General features: G+C 50.2%; 1 protein-coding gene across 10 annotated transcripts in view; it reads right to left on the reverse strand.

The window, feature by feature from the left end:
* Epb41l1 (erythrocyte membrane protein band 4.1 like 1) overlaps positions 1-19,561 on the reverse strand; it is a 120,949-nt gene that overhangs the window by 28,688 nt on the left and 72,700 nt on the right. For 7 of the 10 annotated variants that reach the window (XM_051188049.1, XM_051188024.1, XM_051188079.1 and 4 more), the window contains 9 exons: positions 15,881-15,956; positions 10,927-11,145; positions 8,619-8,706; positions 7,960-8,112; positions 5,868-5,965; positions 5,441-5,616; positions 3,656-3,804; positions 2,695-2,730; positions 427-609 (listed from right to left, as the gene is read on the reverse strand). In XM_051188049.1, the coding sequence (XP_051044006.1) occupies positions 427-609; positions 2,695-2,730; positions 3,656-3,804; positions 5,441-5,616; positions 5,868-5,965; positions 7,960-8,112; positions 8,619-8,706; positions 10,927-11,145; positions 15,881-15,956 (1,178 nt within the window). The remainder of the gene's footprint in view (positions 1-426; positions 610-2,694; positions 2,731-3,655; positions 3,805-5,440; positions 5,617-5,867; positions 5,966-7,959; positions 8,113-8,618; positions 8,707-10,926; positions 11,146-15,880; positions 15,957-19,561) is intronic. The other 3 variants (XM_051188068.1, XM_051188109.1, XM_051188090.1) reach the window with 1 other exon arrangement.

Consider the following 19,561-nt stretch of genomic DNA (forward strand, 5'->3'; position numbering starts at 1 on the left):
CCATGTTTCCCCTGTCACAAAAAGCTGTCACAAAAGCTCCAAAGGGGCTGGTCCCTGTGTAGGGCTTCCTGGGTTCTCAAAGTTGAATATGCAAGACACTTGCCTAATCCGAGGTCTTTCCTGGCAAACAGCTGCTTTAGTGGGTCCCACATGCGGTCTTAGGACCTGCACTTCTAACAAGCACACTTTCCCCACCGAGCTACCAGGAGTTTTTGGAGCATTTCATGTTTTAAGATGGTCCCTAGGACCCAGTGGTTAGTGAATTTGACCCTCTCAGCCTAACCTGCCTGCCCAACCCACCAGCCTAAGGCAGCGACAGGCACATATTTGTGTGATGGATGAAAGTAAATACACATTTAGCTCCTTACCCCTGCCCTGTGCCTCTTTATCCAAGGTCCCTGTTGAAGGCTTCAGCAGAATACCTACCTCACTGGCTTTCTCAGGGGTGCCCTTGGGGGAGGGGGAGGCGGGTGATGAGGGCAGCCTGCGCTCCCGCTCCCAGTCTCGATCCCGGTGGATCAGTTTGCTGTTGGGCTCCTTCAGGGTCCTCTTGAGCTCATTGATGCTGGCCTGGTGCTTCAACAGGACATCCTCTGGCTTGTCCAAGAACTAGGTGTGGAAGGACGAGGTAGAGGAGTGTGATGAACAGAGGAAGGCACACGAAGGCTAGCATCAGCACCTCACCATCCCATCCAACACTATCATCCTCATAATAACCCAAGGGACCAAGAGATGCACTGACCCGGGGCATGGGGCACCCGGGTGACAAAGAGGACAGCCTAATGAAGCCACCCTCTCTTCTCCCCTGCCTACCTTACCCCAGAACATTCAACTCCACTCAACCCTCAAGTCTGGGTGAGTTCCTGTTGTCCTCTGAGCCCAGATGGAGTGAGACACACAGATGACTTTCCTATTTATGATCCAGGCACAGCAGGCAGCATGTACCAAGGTGAGAAGTCCCTATGTGTTCTCTGAGCTGCACAGGCTTGCTGGCTAGATTCCCAGAACCCCCTTCAATTCTGGCTCCTATCTCTGCTCAAGACTGAGACCATTGTACTTAAGAGCCTGTTCAGTCTAGGCTCTTCTGAGCCCCCATCCAACTGCACAGGCCCCATGGAGGCCTGGCCTAAGCTAGGTTGTTCAGGAAAATGGGCCCTGTTCCCCTATTCGGGGCCGGGAAAGACTATGCAGCCTCCTGCACCATGGGCCACTGCCTTCTCCATCACAGAACCTCACAGATGCTTTCTGAGTCCTCACTCTCTAAAAGCAGACAGAGTCAGATGCCATCAACAAGACCAGGATGCTGGCTGGGGAGGAAGTGAGGCTCATGTGGGGTGAGAAACTAGAGATGAGGGAGAAGAGATGAGCTTCCAGGCCTGGCACAAGAACGTGTCAGTAGAGCTGGTCCCAGGCGTGCCCCTGGTGAGTCCACACCAGTGTTACAGATAGAGAAGTCTGCTTGGGCCCAGTGAGGATGAGCCACAGAGAACTGCCAATGTTGGTCATCTGCCTGCTTCTGGAAGAGAAAGAGAGCTGGCAGCCCAAAGACTATCTGCAAGGCTGTTTGAGAACTCCCTGCAAGATAAGCCTGTCCTTAGATAGGCCTAGACTCCTCCCCTGGGTTCATCGCTGGCATGTAAGAACCACTGTAGTTGCTCCCAAAACTTCTCAGGAAGAAAGCCAATCCTACTGAGGCTTCCGCTTTCTCCCCACATACCTGACTGGACCTCAGGCCTCCCTCCCAGGCTAAGCTGGCTACAGACCGCGTGGATATGAGAGGTTATGTGGGTTGGCACAGGGGGTGAGAACAGGCTTCGATGGTGAGTGAGTCTTAACCCGAGGTGATCCCAAATGGGCAGCAGGCCCTGCAGTAAATTATGCCCCCAGAAACTGGAGAGTGGTTGGGTCCGGGGTTCCCTAGAGGTTAAAGGCCTTGGAGGGGTGAGTGTCGAGGTCTGACACAAGAATGAGGCAGGTGTAGCTGAAGTCACAGATAGTCTGCATGCCCTGTTGTGTGGATAGGATCAGGACTCAAGGATGCCATGGCTGGCCCCTGACTGTGGCCTTCTTTCAGCAGCCCAAGAACAAACTGCATCCCCAGAGAGACCTGGACACTGGGAGGGGGAAGACGTGGGGGCGGGAGACAGAAGTTGATGTACTCATTGAACCGGGAGATAAGAAGAGGGAGGCATCAGCAGCCTGCTCAGGAGGGCAGTGGGCCTGGAGTCTGAGCAGATGCAGATGCGCCCTGGGGCTCCCCCTCCTCCACCCAGGCCCCACCCTCACATCTGGTTGTCAAGAGATACAAAGAACACAAATGAGATGTAGGTGCTGCCAAACAGTGCTGCTGGGGAGGAGACAGCGCTAAGGAAGGGGAGGGTGGGAATGGAAAGAGGAGCTAAATGAAAGCACACAAGTAGGGGAGGGAGGCAGGGATCACCAGGCCAGCAAAGAAGTGACACTGGGTGCAGGGCAGGACACGTGGATGGGACTAGAATCCGACCTGGGAGCTGAAGACATGAGCTTAACAGGGAGGGCAGTGACCACAAAGGAAAATAACGGAAAAGAGGGTGTAGAAGGTGGGCAGAAATGAAGTTGAAGCTGAGGTGGTGCCAGGGACATGAGCCGGGGACAGACAGAGTGGGATGGTGATACATGAACGGCTATTGAGGGGGAGATGGGTCCATGCAGTACCTCCTGCTTGTGTCTTGGCGTGGTTTCCTGCTCCGGCTGGTAGGATAAGGCAGGAGGGAAAGGAACCAGCAGGGTCAGTAGAATAAACAGATAAGAGACACCGCAACTAGCCTGGTCCAGCAAGGTAGCCCTGTGCACTCCTACCCAATCCCACCATGCAGTGTGGGCCAGGAGAGCTGCTAAGGCAATAATAGGTAATGAGGCAATCAGAGGAAGGTATGGGGTAGGAAGCAGGTGGCTATCTCAGGAAGGCAAAGGAGCGGCCAGGGGACTAGATTCAGAGTGGGTAGAGTACATTCACAGGCTGGTGTGCGTCCAGCATTTCCTGCTGCTTGTAACAGTGAGCATGTGATTAGGGGGCCAGTGTTTACACTGCAGAACTACATGGCAGAAAAGGACAGCTCAGCAATGCCAAGGAAGCCATGCCTGGCCTATGTGTGGCCAAGCCTGTGCATGTATGTGAACATGCTATCATCATGTCTGTGCAAGAGTCTAAGGCTGGGGTATAGAGGTGTGAAAGTGGGGCTGGGCTGTGTGTGCCTGCAGGACCCTGTACATATATATACACACTGGGGATGTGTATGTCCACAGAGTGAGGCTGGCTGCAGGAAAGGACACACTTACACTGCACACTGAGGCCTTTGGTGACCTGTTCAAGCTCAGGGTAGGAGAGGAGACACAGACCACAATTAAAGAGGATACAGGAGTCAGTAAGCGTGTGTGTGGGGGTCAGAGTTTCCCAGACTCAGGGAAGCACCCGAGACCCAGGAAAGCTGGGTGAAAAGGGGGCAGCATGCCACTTCCAACCCCAACCCTACTCTGCATGTCCAGGTGTGGAATACTGGCCATGGTGCACCCCACAGCAAGGGTGTTTGGATGCAATAAGGCTGAGGCTACCAACCTCAGGCCACCAACCAGGTCCCCTGGGAACAGGATACATGGCAACCCAGTGGGTTCCTACCTTCAGCTCCTTGATCTTTGTGGGGGTCCTGACCTCTCCTTCTTCAGCTTCTGATCGCCGTCCCCCTGACTCAGCATCATCTTCCCGTTTGTCACGGTCAGTCCCTGCATCATGATTCTCACTGACTGAGGCGGGGCGGGAGAACTCCGCTAAAGTGGGCAGAGGTAGTGGAGTGTCTGTGTGAGGCATTTCCCTATGCACAGTCAGAAAGCCAGCCACCGCCCAGCCTTCCCACTGCAACCCAGTGCCCAGCCTTCCCCACTGCAACCCACTGCCCAGCCTTCCCACTGCAACCCAGTGCCCAGCCTTCCCCACTGCAACCCACTGCCCAGCCTTCCCACTGCAACTCACTGCCCAGCCTTCCCTACTGCAACTCACTGCCCAGCTTTCCCCACTGCAACTCACTGCCCAGCCTTCCCACTGCAACTCACTGCCCAGCCTTCCCTACTGCAACTCACTGCCCAGCCTTCCCCACTGCAACTCACTGCCCAGCCTTCCCTACTGCTCAGCCTGATTAATGGCCGGAGAGTCACAAGGCTACTTCCCAGCCGCGGACTCCTTCTACCTTTCTACAGCACTAGTGTCTCAAATCCAACCCTTCCTGGCTGGGTGACAGTGGATAAGTTACACAACCCCTCTGGGATTCAGTTTCCTCATCATTAAGTAGTATCTATGCCAGACAGATGAGGTAAGAACACAATAAACTAAGGTCTATAAGTTCTTCGGACAGTGTCAGACCCAGAGTGACCTTTCCATCCATGCTCACCCAGCAAACATTGCTGTTTGTATTGTGGTCCTTGGGCAACTCCCAATACATTGTTATCTAGCAATACCCAGACATCCTGAGACTAGCTTTTACAAGTCACAGTAGCAGCTTCAAATGGTTTGGTTTCTTTGTAAGTTAGCAAGAATTCAAAGGGATCCCTATAAAATCCATCTTCCTTGCCACAATAATAAAATATTTTTCTAAACCAAAGAAGGGTGGACTTAGAGACTGCACCAGGCCCTGGGATCAACCCAAAATGTTGCAGACTGAGCCTTAGTAGAAAAAAGGCTATGGAAACCCATCATAATGACAACCAGAGCACACATATTGTCCTTGTGGTTGGCCACCATTAGAAAGAGAAGGCAATTTGCCTTATCTTCCAGGGCTATTTCCCTCGGCAAAGTGCCAATTCCTGCTCACTACCTGGTTTGCACTGCTCTGTGTTGTGGGCTAGCCTGGGAATTACGACCTCCATCTGACGGAGGATACATTGAGGCTCAAAAAGGAGGTCCCACAGGTGTCCTTTCAGGATGTCAACACAAGAAACCCAGCCTTCAGGTTAGAGTCCAGGGTTCTGCTCCCCCGACAAGCGCCCACAGCTCTGGGCTAACCTCTGTCATAACCTCCCCTCCAGTCTAGGATCCACTTAGCTCTGGCGTAGGAATGAGACCCACAGGAAAGGGCCAGGGCCAGACCAGGTCCTTTTTCCTTCACATAAACCACACGAATGTCAACCTGTGCATAGTTGAGCTTCCTTTAGGCAAAGGCCCAGAAGATTAGATGGAGGAACCTGGGACCCCCCACAAGGTCACAACCCAGAAAAGTCCTGGAGTATATGTCCTATCCCAGTGGGACAGAGCTGCCCAGGAGCAATGGTGCTTGTCAGATCACCATGTCTGGTGCAAATGACCTTGGGAGTGTCTACCACAAGTACCACATTTGTTCTGTAGACCTGCTATGTTCGCGCACCTTGTCTTTCCTGAGGACCACTCTTACCCCAGCTCCAGTCTGGGCCATACCTCCATCAAGGCTGCGGGACATGGTGTATCTCTTGCTGGAGGAACGCTCAAAGAAGGGCGCAGGCCGGTCGATGAGAGCACTAGCTTGGCGGGTCTGTGCTTGGGTCCTCCCACTGTACCGGAACTTGGAGCCCATCACCAGAAAGCCCTTGGGTGGGGGCTCTGGGGACACTAGCCTAGAACAGAGTAATGGAGATGAGGAATGGGGATCTGGCCCCATCGTCAGGTCCAAAGTCAGACCACAGCAGGCTTTTTATGCCAGTGTCCCCAGCTCTGGCTAACTCTGTCATAACCTCACAACTGCAATACCTCACAGTCAGAAAGGGGAGACTTGGGGAAGTGCTGGGCTTGCTGTGCTGACTGTACTTCCCCCACCCCCTGAACCTCACAGGCTCTCATCCCTCTCACCCCGCCCAGGGGGGCTCACCGGAAGAATGTATGGTGCTCAATGCAGACCTTCCACAACCGCTTGGCTGAGCGGTGGTTAGGGAGTTTGAAGCCGATGGTGCTCTCAAACTGCTCATACTGGGAAGCCAAGAAGGGTGGGTTACAGGTGAGGCCTGGGACACACTCGCCACTAGCCCACTACTCACCCTCTCCTCACACAGATGCACCTTCAGCCTATTCATGCATGCATGTAAAGAGGGCAGACTGAGCTCTTTTCCAGTGCTAACCACTGGAGACACTGGTGGGATCAGCACACCCACATCTAGGGAATAGGAGGTCAGAGAATAATTAAACAGGGCAAGGTTCAGTGGTGACATGCTCGCCTCACAAGCATGAGGACCTGAGTTCAAATCTCCAGAACTTATATAAATGGCCAGATGGGTGTGGCAGGCCACCTGTAATTGCAGCCCCAGAAGGGGAAGATGGAGGATTCCCCAGAGCAATCAGGCTAGCTAGACTAGCCATACTGGGGAGCTCTGGCTTTGACTGTGACCTTGGTTGAGGATGAGAGAGAGATTTCTAACATCAACCTTGGGCCCCTACCTGAACACATACATACACAGACACAGACACATACACACACACACACTCATATACATACCACACACTCATGTATATGCTCATACACACTCAAGTACATACCCATACACATATTCATGTACACACCCAAACACACACTCATATATACACCACATAGCACCATACCACACACACACACTTATGTACACACCACACACACTGATACACTCAGGTACACCACACACACACATACACAAACACAACACTCCTGTACACACCACACATAACACTCACATACAACCACACACGCGGAAAAAGAACAAAATAAATAAGATCATTGCAGATATGGGTAAGAGCTATGAGTGGAATGAAGGATCTGCTGGGAAGGCTTGGGTCCAACTGTCAGAAAGGGCGCCTTCCATTTACATGTGCTTTGTCCTGAGACTGGAAGGACAGGGCCATGCTGCAGCCGGGACACACAATGTCCCCAAAGGTGAAGGTATTAAACACTTCAGCCCTATGAGGTACACTTGGAAGGTAAGGGAAACCTTTAAGAAGTGGGACCTACTGGGAGTTCTTAGGACACTGGTGTGTGCTCTCAAATGCCATGCCTTTGTACGCCTTAGTCACCATACACCTTGAGCATGGTGTGGCCACTCTATTCCTTCATGCCCTCCTGCTATGATGTACCACTGCTCCATGAGCCCAAAATCACAGGGCTCATCAAACACGGACTAACCCTCCCAAACTGTGAGTCAAAGCAAGCCTTTCGTCTCTATGGCAGGTGCTATTGGCTGTTTTGTTCCAGCACAGGGCTGGCTCAGCAGATAAGGCATTTGCCACTCAGCCTGATAACCTGAATTCGATCCCCAGGATCAATACGGTGGAATGAGAAACTGACTACAGCAAACTGTCCACAGGACCTGACCTCTGGCCTTCATATGTGCACCACAGCAAAATGTACATGTATGTGCATGCACAGGAGCATACACAGACAAATAAATAAAATAAACCAAATGTGAGGTCACATGGTGTGCAGTCTATGTAGGGAAACAGGGAGGAGGGAGATCCACCTTCCATGAACCCTGGAACCTTGTTCATGTTTCCTGGGCAGGAAAACCCAGGCCAGCTGCTGACGTCCACTCTATTAGGTTCAGTCATCCCCCCAGTAGTGTGGGGTGTGGTAGTTTGAATGTAATTGACCCCCATAATCTCATAGGGAATGGCACTATTAGGAGGTGTGGCTTTGATGGAGTAGGAATGGCCTTGTAGGAGGAAGTGTGTCACTGTGAGGGTAGGCTTTGAGGTTTCCTATGCCCAGGATATCAGCCAGTGTGTCAGTTTACTTCCTGTGGCCTGCATATCAAGATGTAGCCAGCACCACATCTGCCTACACACCGCCATGCTCCCCACCATGATAATGGACTGAACCTCTGAAACTGTAAGCAAGCCACCACAATTAAATGCTGTTGTGGCCACGGTATCTCTTCACAGCAATAGAAACATTAAGACAGGGAGGTGAGTGAAGGGAGCAAGTTTTGGGCCATGCTCACCTCTCCAGGCCGGATCTTGATGTAGAAGTTACTCCTCTTGTAGGAGATCTTGAGAATCTTGGGCCAGGCAAAACGGTTGATTCTCAGACGGTCCCGGTAAATGAGCAGGCCATTGGCGCAGACACCCAGCATGATATCGATGCCCTCAGAGTCCTGCACAGGGAGAGAGCACAGAGCGGGTGTTCGGAGCCAGTCAGGGACAGCCTGCTACCACCCTGCTCCACTTGTAATGAGCTCCTGGGGGCAGGCTGGAATCCCTGGACAAATATTTCCCCTAGTCATCTAACAATCTCTCTGTCATTGATTCACCACTCGCTTCCTCAGTCACTTGCCCTGTCAATCACTCGTCCACTCAATAAACATTTAGGAACATACTCACCGCAGGCCATGTGCCACACGCTAGTGTGACAGAAATTACCTAAGGCCTTGTCTATCTCTCACATGCACCCAATCTAGTGGAGGCACAAACTAGTAGGCCTGTGAGGAAATTGACTCCAAGGGGGAGATGATGAAAGTTTGAGAGAATAAAGGATTATTACTTTTGAGAAAGGAGAACCCCCAAAGTTTCCGAGTTGGAGGCAAAGCAGTCGAGACACTGGCTCTGGAAGTGCTACCTCAGGGACCTTTTAAGGTGAGAGCTTGCCGGGACTCAGTGGTACCTTAGCATGGTGCAAATCAACGCCATACATGGACAGCTTCTTGGCGTTCTCCAGGAAGTGGATCTCCGCCTCTCCCGGCGTCATGCCCCTGAGGAAAGAAAGGATGGTTGTGGGGTGTGGTAAAGGTCCAGGCTAAGTCCCACTGATTGCAGGTATCACCACCAGAACTGGCCATTCCAAAAGGGTAGGTGGCTGAGCCTCACCCTAGGCCCTCTCCTCTGCCCTCAGGACAGGATTGACAGCCCCTCTACTTCAGTCCACCAAACCTGTCTTTTGCAACACTCAGGTCCAGTCCTGTTTTGTCCAGGCAGCAGACAAGGGCTAGACTGGGAGTTGGGATTTTTGTCTCAGTTCCCACCAAATTAAGTATGAAGTTCATACATCCTGCTTCTCATGGCTGGAAGACCACTAATGAAGACGATGTTCATTAGAATCACACAAAGGCTCCTCACACCACCCTCAGAAGACAACAGTGTCAGGAGCCACTTAGTCTCCCTTAGAAACAGGTCCTTAAGCTCCTTTCTTATGGGTCGTGTTAGGAATCAATTTCCATCTTTGCTCTGGCTGCCAGGGAGCTCAGGCTTCTGGTTACTCTCATAGCAGATACCATCAAGGATTATGGCACTGCTTCAAGCTCCAGGCACTTGACCTATATGCAGACTTTTGGTCTGTACACTCTGTAGGGGGTGTTGCTCTCAGATGAGAAAGCCAGTGCCGAGGGAAGAGTCATAAGCTCGCTGAACAGCCCGCTGGTATTAAGTAACAGCAGGGTTTGGATTTAACTCTAGGCAATGTGGCTCCGATCTGTCTCTTACTGTCTCTGGATTCCATTTCCTCCACCCTGTCCACCCTGGAGATTCTGTGTGGAATTCACGGATGCCAGATGTCAATGTGCCTTAAGTTCAAAGAGTTATGATGACCACTGCTGGCGGTGATTAAGCACATATTGATCTGTCTTTCTAAGAATTATCACTCTTACAAAATCTCTAGGACACCTGCTATCTAGGACAGGCAAAAACAGCAGACGGTAGGCATAGCACCCTCATCCTATGTCTGGCGGCTATAACTGCTTGTCTCCTACTCAGCATGACTCCATGGCAGTCAGTATGAACCTAGTGGGGTTGATGTGCAAATCTCTGTGAGCATTTATTTGCCATCTTTGGCCTAGCATCCATCACACCTAGCAGGCTCATCCCCACATATGAACTCATCACATCTGGTCATGATTCTCTTCTCCAGATGGAGCCTACAGCATACAGCCCTCCCCATACCCTCCATGCATAGGGATGAGATAATATCATCAGAGTCCTTCCTACAGGTGCAGCACTATACCCTTTAGAATGTATTTTCACATCAGATCCCATAACAACCTTGAGCTTGGACCACAGCACTTCCAGCTGAACAGGACCCTACAGATCATTTTGATCCAGGGGGGTAGGTAGTGTTCTCTGCAGAGCAGGCACTGAGAAATGGCAGTGGACTGTCTGTATTCCCATTGCTGCAATTGCTTAGGGGTATTACGGGCACTCAATGTCTGCAGCCCAAGGAAGCTTAAGATCCTGCATGATGAATTCTGCTGTCCCAATACCAGTGGCTGAGCAACACTCATCATCTCAGCCTGTGTATTTATAGGTGAAAATGGGGCTTACAGAAGTTCAGCAGCTAGCCCACAATCACACATCTGGCCAATTATCTTCTAACTCCAGAACAAAGTATTCAATCAACAACTCAACAAATATGCAATCAACAACTCAACAAAGTATGCAATCAACAACACAAATGCTCCAATTGATGGGTAGCGACACTCAGCCCACATGTCACGTGGCTTTAATATTTTCTGTGTGGCCTCCTAATAACCCCAGGGGGCATGTTGACCAGCACCGTGCTGAATAGATGAACATGACAAGCACAGTGAAGTAAAATGACCTGTAGACATTCCCTGGTTACAAAGAGGCACAGTCAGATTTGGCATTTGCATTTAAACTTGGGATTTTTTTCCCCAAACCACTACATGAGTACCCTTCCCCAGAGGCATGCCGCCATTATTACAACTGAGTAACAGAAAAGCTGATCCTCAGAGGCTTGGGACAGGGAATTTTACCCACACAGGAACTCAAGAAGTTGAGGACCAAGTGGTCACTTGCATCATACAGACGGTCCCAGTTATTCCCACCTCATAAAAATGACCTGTTCCCAGGCATCTTGTGTTAGGAGCAATGCCAAGTGGCATGCATAAAACACAGCACTCAGGGCCTGGCCCTTCAGCCTGAGGGGAGGGTTGTAGCCGGCAGGTGCCAGGCTCACTCACCTGTATGTCTTGTGCAGCTCCATGATCCTCTCCTCCAGCTCCCGGGTCTGGTTTGGGGCGAAGCGGAGCTCACTGACATAGTTACCCATGTGCTCTTCTGCATCGTAGTCACCCAGCTCTGCCTGCACGGCATAGGAGCCCAGCAGGGCATGTGTGACAAAGGAGCAGGGCAGCCGGCCTGTGATGATGTCTGCCCTGAGCTGCAGGCACAGGTAATACCTGAAGGCAGGGGAAGAGGTGGGCATGGGTCTACACCTCCAGGTGGCCCAGACCCCAACAGCTGGGCTGTTGGAACCAAACAAAATCAGCTCCGGGGGAAAATGGCATTCATTGCTGGTGAGTGGGTGTGTCCTATGAACAGGTTTTGAGACATGCCATGGGACCCTGAATTTGAGGAATTTTTTTTTTCTATTCTAAGAGCATTTTTGAGATTTACATCAATACAAGCTACTACTGGTATGGCCCTTGGTGGTGGTGGGGGGAATGACTTGTAGTTTTATTTGTTTTTGTTGGTTGGTTTGCTTTGTGTATGTATGTATGTGTGTGCAAGTACACAAATACCATGATGTATGTGTGGAAGTCAGAGAGCAAGTTTTTTTTTTTTTTTTTTTTTTTCCTGGTTTTTCAAGACAGGTTTCTCTCTGTAGCCCTGGCTGCCCTGGAACTCTCTCTGTAAACCAGGCTGGCCTTGAACTCACAGAGATCCACCTGCCTCTGCCTCCTGAGTGCTGGGATTAAAGGAATGTGCCACGACTGCCTGGCCAGAGGACAATTTTTCAAGAGTTATTTTACTGTATGTAAATGAGTTTTCTGCCAGCATGTATTATGTGCACAATGTGCGTGCCTGGTGCCCATGGGGATGTGAAGAGGATTTCAGACCCCCTGACACTGGAGTTACAGATGGTCATGAGCCACCAGGTGGGTACTGGGAACTGAACCTGGGTCTTCCTCAAGAACAAGTGCTCTTAGCCACTGAGCCATCTCTCCAGCCCCAAAGAGCACTCTGGTGTATTGATCCTTGCCTACCACACTGTTTGAGGCAGGGTCTTTTTATTGTTTGATGCTGTGCATACCAAGATAGCTGGCCCTGGAGCTTCTGAGGCTTCTCCTGTCTCGACTTCCTCAGTTTAGGAGCACTGAGATTACACACACATTACCACATCTGTCCTTTTACTGGGTACTGGGGATTCGAACTCAGCTCCACACTTGTGTGAAGCACTTTACCCACTGACAGCCTCCCCAGCACAATTAGTTAGTTTTGAGATAGGGTCTCATTATGTAGCCCAGCTGGCCTGGAATTCATCATATATCTCAGCCTGTTCTTGAATATGAATCCTCCGCCTTCCGAGTGCTGGGATTATAGACATGAACCACTATGCCTGGTTTTAATGTAGCTTTAATTATGAAATCTAGTGTGTTCTGTGTTTTCTTTTTCACAGAGTACCACTGCATAACTCAAAGCAACCCTCTCGCCCCAGTCTCCCAAGTGATGGGATGACAGTTATGAACCACCACACCTTTTATGCCGTGCTGGGGATGGAACCCAGGGTTCTCAACATGCCAGGCACGCACTCTACCAACTGAGCTGCAATGCCTGCCCTACAAGTTAATAGAATATATGAAAAGAGAAAGGAAGAGAGAGAGAGAGATAGAGAGAGAGAGAGAGGAAGGAAGGAAGGAAGGAAGGGAGGGAGGGAGGGGGGAGGGAGGAAGGAAGGAAGGAAGGAAGGAAAACAAGCAAACAAACTTTAGAGGTGTCTCTGAGTTCCCTCTTGATGGCCATTCCCAGTTCCCTCTCCAAGGCCACCAGTTAGTTATTCTCATGGTATTCTAGACATTTCTCCTTCACAAACACACACAAAAAAGCATATGGCTTTAATTGATGGGTATTTTAAAATGCAAGTAATATAAAACACTACATCTAATTCTAGAGCTCTCTTTGTCACACTCAGCGACGTAACTTAAGAAATGTCTCCATGCCAGCACAATTCTCCACATGCACTGTAACATCTGGACCATAGCCCATAGCGCAGATGAACCAAGTCATTTTTTTTTCTATTCTGATTCATTGTGTGAGAGGTGTGTGTATGTGTGTGTGTGTGTGTGTGTGTGTGTGTGTGAGAGAGAGAGAGAGAGAGAGAGAGAGAGAGAGAGAGAGAGTAAGGAGGAAAGGAAGCATGTGCAGATTACAGAGTGTGCAGAGGTCAGAGGGCAACTTTGGGAGTAGATTCTCTTCTTCTACCATTTGGGTTCTAGGGATCAAACTTGGGTCATTAGGCGGAAGCAAATACTTCTACCCGCTGAACCATCTTGCTGGCCCTCTCCCCAAACCTTCTTCTGCCTCCAGCCCTAAGTGAATTGTTTAAAAACACAATTGGTCTATAGAAGCATTTCCAGCCACCAGGCTGTGACGTTTTGTACATTCACGGTTTGATGGTTTTAGCATTTAAGCCATTTGCTACCACCCCTGCAACCACTGTTCACTGAAGTAAGGCCCAAGCTGCCTCATCACCGGCCAGGGCTGTCTCCTTGCCCTTTTCTGCCACATTTTGCTAATGTTTTCCTAACCACCCAAGTCTCTTCCTTCAAAGTGACTTCGACTTAGTAGAATTTTTAGTGCTCTGTGACATTATTTCAAAGTAGGAAGCAAAGCCCTGGCAATGGGCACGTGCAGCCATCCACAGCTCCCACACATAACAGGAGTCCAGCATGGGCCTGTGACATTTTGTTCAAGAGTCTAAAAATTCAAAAATCATTGCCAGCACTCCAGCCAATCCTTCATTTCAATCAATTTGTCATTCTGACCAGCTTATTTTGGGCCTCACTATTTTTGACTAAATCAGCTGCTCCTACAACCCTACCTTCTGGAGCCATCTGTGCTGGACAGGGCCAACCTTCCTTCTGGTGTCCCTGGAAGCCCGAGCGAGACCCAGGGTCTGGCACCGAGGACACACCCTGGAGGCTGTGCTGGCCTGAAGCTCCGAATTGGGATATGGCTGCTGTCACCTTGGCCCCAAGCAAAGCTCAGAGCTCAGAGCGAGGCTAATGAAGCCAAGGCCTGGGTCCTGCTCTATTCCAGGAACTTCTGCCGTCTCTCCCAAGGCCAGAGACAGCATCTTGAACTTGGTATATTACTTAGTCAATGGGCATCAAGCATTAAAAATGAACCTGATATCCAGGGCTGGCTGTACAGGCCTATAACTTCAGACTAAGGAGGCTGGGGCAGGAGGGTCAGCAGTTCAAAGCCAGCCCGGGAAACTTAGTGAGACTGCCTCAGTATTTCTTTAAAAACTGGCACTGGGAAGATGGCTCAGTGGTTAAGAACACATGCTGCTTTTCCAAAGGACCTGAGTTCTGTTCCCATCGCCCATGTCGGGTGGTTCACAACTGCCTGAATTGCTAGCTCCAAGAGATCTGAAATCCATCTGGCCTCTACAGGCACCTATACAAGTGGCATACCCTCACACAGACATGTGCACATAAAGAAAAATAAATATTCAAATCTTTTAAATATAAAGTGGGCTGGAGATACAGCTCATGTAGAGTGCACAAGGCCCTAGGTTCAAGCCCCAGTACTTGAACAAAAGAAAAAAGAAAGAAAAGTAAGAAAAGTAAAGGGCCCGGTGGGAGAAAGCGAGGGCATTTCCAAGCCCACGTCTGACTGGGTTAAGGCCCACAGTGTGAATGGTGCCACAGTGGCTATCATGTAACGAGGCCATCTCTTTGACAGGACTTAAAAGAGGGGCTTCTCCCTGCTCTGCTTTCCAGAGGCAGGATGAGCCCATGCAAGCTCCCACCCTGAAGGACGCTCTGTCCCCACTGCCAATCTTTGGGTCACTTGAACCTACATGGTCCATGTTCACCCCGGAAGCCCAGGTGGCCTCCATGTTCACACACCTTCTTTCACCTCCACACGCCTGACTTGCTCAGAGGACACCAACCCCCCCCCCCCCAACACACACACACAAGCCATCTTCTTCCCTTCTCAACACCACAAACTGGTGTTCCATGCAGAACCTCAGACCACGTGTGCCAGGTCGCCTGACCCATAGAGTGTTCCCACTGGGGTTAGAAAAAGCTTGTATTCAGCCAGGTGTTGGTGGCGCACGCCTTTAGTCCCAGCACTCAGGAGGCAGAGGCAGGCAGATCTCTGTGAGTTTGAGGCCAGCCTGACCTACAAATCAAGTTCCAGGAAAGGCTCCAAAGCTACAGAGAAACCCTGTCTTGGAGAGAGAAAGACAGAGAGAGAGAGAGAGAGAGAGAGAGAGAGAGAGAGAGAGAGAGAGAGGAAAAAAGAAAAAGCTTGTATTTACTGTCAAGATTTAAAAGGTGTGGTTTTTCCAATACAAATACTTAAATATCTGACTTCACTCAACTTTCAGGCCCAATTCCCACAGGCCAGTGACTTCCCAGAGCCTGATAGCAATCACTTTGATTATTAAAAAATATATTAGCTCTCTCTCTCTCTCTCTCTCTCTCTCTCTCTCTCTCTCTCTCTCTCTGTGTGTGTGTGTGTGTGTGTGTGTGTGTGTGAGGGGGGAGGGCCAGGGGAGGGGTAATGATGCTAGGACATGTATGTAGAGGTCAGAGGACGACTCGGTGGCACTGCTCACTCCTTCTAGCTTTACAAACATTCCAGGGACTGAACTCAAGGCACCAGGCTTGTGCAGCATGAGTATGATGAGCCATGTCACTAGACCGAAACCACCATTTAAGATACATCTGTCCTTTTAATGGCCCCCAGGGACCCCTGTGACACCTTCTCCGAGGTTAAAGTCAGCTACATGTGGGTCCTGCTTTCCTCGTGTTCTCTACTTTCTTGAGATGGTCTGACTAGGGAAAAGGCAGCTGCATTTGCTCCTCCCACCAGACAGAGCCTCTGTCTCCCAGGGCCAGCATGCCTGGTCCCACTCATAGTCCCGCAGGAATCTATCCCTCTCTTCATGGTCCTCACCTTGTGATGTCTTCTGTCAGCTGGGCCGGGTCAGGAGGGTAGAACTTGACTGTGAAGGCAAAATTCCAGGGGCTGCCTAAGAGGAAAAGACAAGAAAGGTCAGAGAGGTTACATCATGCCAGTGGCTGTCCCTGATGCTATAGCCTGGGAGCAATCTTTCATAGATTTCCCTCTCTGGGACAATCCAATCCTGAAACATCATTCCCACTTATAGATAAGGAAACTGAGGCCCAGGCTAACAGACGTGGGAGTAGGCCATCGCGGTGGCTCCAGGGGTAAAAGCACCTGCCATGAAAGTTTGCCAACCTGAGTTTGATCCCTGAAACCCAGTGTAAGGAAACTCCTCACAATTGTCCTCTGACCTCCATATGTGTGCTGTAGCACACAAACACACACACACACACACACACACACACACACACATCTACACATACACACATCACACACACATATCATACACATATACACACACGACACATACATACACACATCACACCCACAATACACACACACACATCACACACACACACACATCACACATACATACACATCACACACACATATACACACACATCACACACATCACACATATCACACACACACACACACATACATCACACACCATACACATATCACATACACACACCACACACACACACATCTCACACACACATATACACATACACACATCACACCCACATATCATACACATATACACACACAACACATACATACACACATCACACCCACAATACACATACACACATCACACATACATACACATCACACACACATCACACACACACACACACATACATCACACACCATACACACATCACATACACACACCACACACACACACACACACGCACACACAGTGCATACATTTCTTGAGAGGGTTGAGAGCTAACAATTGGAAAGAAGATAAAAAGAAGGAAGAGTAACCCTGCATGCCACATGTATACACTGAATTGCTTCACAACTATGATTTTGAGAACACGGAGGTCCAGGTGGGGACCAGCTTTCCCCACCAGCACAAGAACTTAAATCTCATAATCACCCTGAGAGAGGTTTTACTGATTGGTTGGTTGGTTTTGTTGTTGTTTGTGTGTCTGTTTTCAGCACTCACGATCAAACCCAGGGCCATGAGCGTGCCAGTCAATCACTCCGCCAGTGGGCTGCCTCCCCAAGCTGAGTTTCCTTTTCATAGACACGCATTTTAAGGATCAATTAACTGATTGGTAACAGAGAACAGGTTCCCAAACTCTACTCATCGGACCGCAGAGCCCGGACTCTTAATCACAAAGACTGCTTGGAAAGCCTCAAGGGACACAAGCCCTGTCTCGGGAAGAACAGCAGTGCCCGTGAACATGCCGGATGCACTGTGCCAGGCATTGTGTGGGTGCCGTACCCCATTTCACCCTCTCAGCAATCCCAAAGCTGTTGTCATGACCCCACTTTACAGTGAGGGAAACTGAGGCATAGAACAGTTATGAAGCACAAGAAGTGGGAATTGAGCTAGAATTCAAATCCAGGCTGTGCCCAGGAGAAAACAGCCACCGTGTGGCGATGTCTGAGGGTGTGTCATTCTGCTATCGCTCCCAGCTCAGGAGGCAGGAACGGCTAGTCCACTCAGAGACCTGTCCCTTAGGTGACGGGCAATGAGGCTTCAGGGGAGAGATACCTGTCTCAGCAGCCTGGGACACAAGGGCTCATAAAGCCACTATCAAGCGTGAGGGGATGTGACCAACAACAGAAAGGAGGCAAAATCACTCCTTGAAGTCCCGGAGGAGGGGACTGGGATGAACTGATGGGCATTTCAGAGGTTGGGACAAAAGTAAAGCTCTAATAGAGAAGGGGCATGTGCATGGACATGCAGGCATGGGGGGTGTCGGGGTGTGTGTGTATTCACCTTGTTCATGGACATGTGGAGGCCAGAGTTTGATGTCTTCCTCCAATGCTGTCTACCATATTACTACTATTAGTAGTAGTATTGTTTTGTTTTTTGACACAGGGTTTCTCTGTGTAGCCCTGGCTGTCCTGGAACTGGCTCTTTAGACCAGGCTGGCCATGAACTCACAGAGATCCACCTGTCTCTGCGTCCCAAGTGCTGGCATTAAAGGCGTGTGCTACCATGCCCTAGCTGTTATTATTATTTTTAAAGATAAAAATGTGTTTTTATCTTACACATATAAGAGCTTTGCCTGTGTATTAAGTATACCATATGCATGCAGTGCCTGGAGCAGCCAGGAAAGGGCATCAGATTCCCCCTGAAATGGAAGTTACAAACGGTGGGTGCTGGGAATCAACCCCAGGTCCTCTGAAGGAGCAGCAAGTACTTTCAACCACCCAGCTATCTCTTATTCTCGACCATTTCATACATATATACTACGTATCTTGATCATACCCATCCCTACTCCCCTGACACCCCAACACGCCTCCTCCTTACCTTCATGTCCTCCTTTTTCTCTCTATCACACCCTACATCCAGTGGGTGTTCCCTACATTGCTGGCTCATCCACTTTCACCTACTTTTCTGAGACTTGTTTCTCATTGAACTTGGAGCTCTCATCAATGCGGCTAGACTGGCTGGACAGCAAGCCCCTAGGATTCACCTGTGTTACAAATGTGTACTGCTCTACTGGCTTTACCTCGGTGCTAAGAATCTGAACTCAGGTCCTCATGCTTAGGAGCCAAGCACTTTGCCTACTGAGCCAACTGCCCAGTCCTCTTGGGGAGGCATTTCCTAAGGATCAAGGTTACAAGGTGCGAAGGCCATGGCTTGAGCTGCTATAGGAACAACAGTCTATGTATCAAGCCAGGTGGACAGGGTCCCCAGGATTTCTCTGGGGAATGACTCTAGGGCCTGGTCATTCAGCCTGGCTGCCTCTCTTTTCCAGGCTATTGGTCTTTATTAAACTCTGCTACTTGGCTGCCCGTGTCTGTACCAATTCTTTCAAGGCATGAGAGGCTGGCCTCCCAGCAGGGCTGGCACCACTAGAAGACAGCCTACAATTCAGCCCTAGAACCCTGCTGACCCCCAGAAGTAGGTCTGCCTATGTGCCTGCCTCTCTGTCACCAACTGTCAGGGAACTACAGGAAAATCTCCTCAAGCCCCCTTCCGTAGAGTCAGCCGGCTTCCCGGGACCAGATGCCTGCTGTCATAGCCACAGACTCAGCTACAGCTCCCAGTCAGGGGCCAGGGAGCCCAACTCTGAAGAGCCCAAGCATACTCAGCATGTGTGGGGCCTGGGATCGAGGCTGAGGCACTCTCCACCTACTGCAGGCCCATTTGCTGAAGCTACCAACCTCCTCCTTCCACTATGTGAAAGCTTCTCTCTGGACCAGAAAAGACAGATTGCCGACCTGTCATCTGCCTTCTCCCCAGCACTAAAAAGAGAACAAGACAAGGCCAGGGCTCAAGACAGGGCTCTGTGACCTTACGTAAGTAGCTGCCACTCTCCAGACATGAGTTAGGGGTTGTTAGTTCCTACACCATCCTTGGACAGGGCTGGCTCTTTCCAGCTCATCTGTTTGTCCCCGGATCCCAGGTGGCTCTGCAAAGCTGCTCTCCTGAAAGCATTTACAGTTTCTTTATAACTTGCAGTGTGGCTCTGCGCTGTCATTTCTATCGTCTGGGCCTCAGACTGGTTACCTACAAAATCATGTCCACACTGTTCC

Source organism: Phodopus roborovskii, unplaced genomic scaffold (genome assembly GCF_943737965.1).
Source record: "Phodopus roborovskii unplaced genomic scaffold, PHOROB, whole genome shotgun sequence".
NCBI lineage: Eukaryota > Metazoa > Chordata > Mammalia > Rodentia > Cricetidae > Phodopus > Phodopus roborovskii.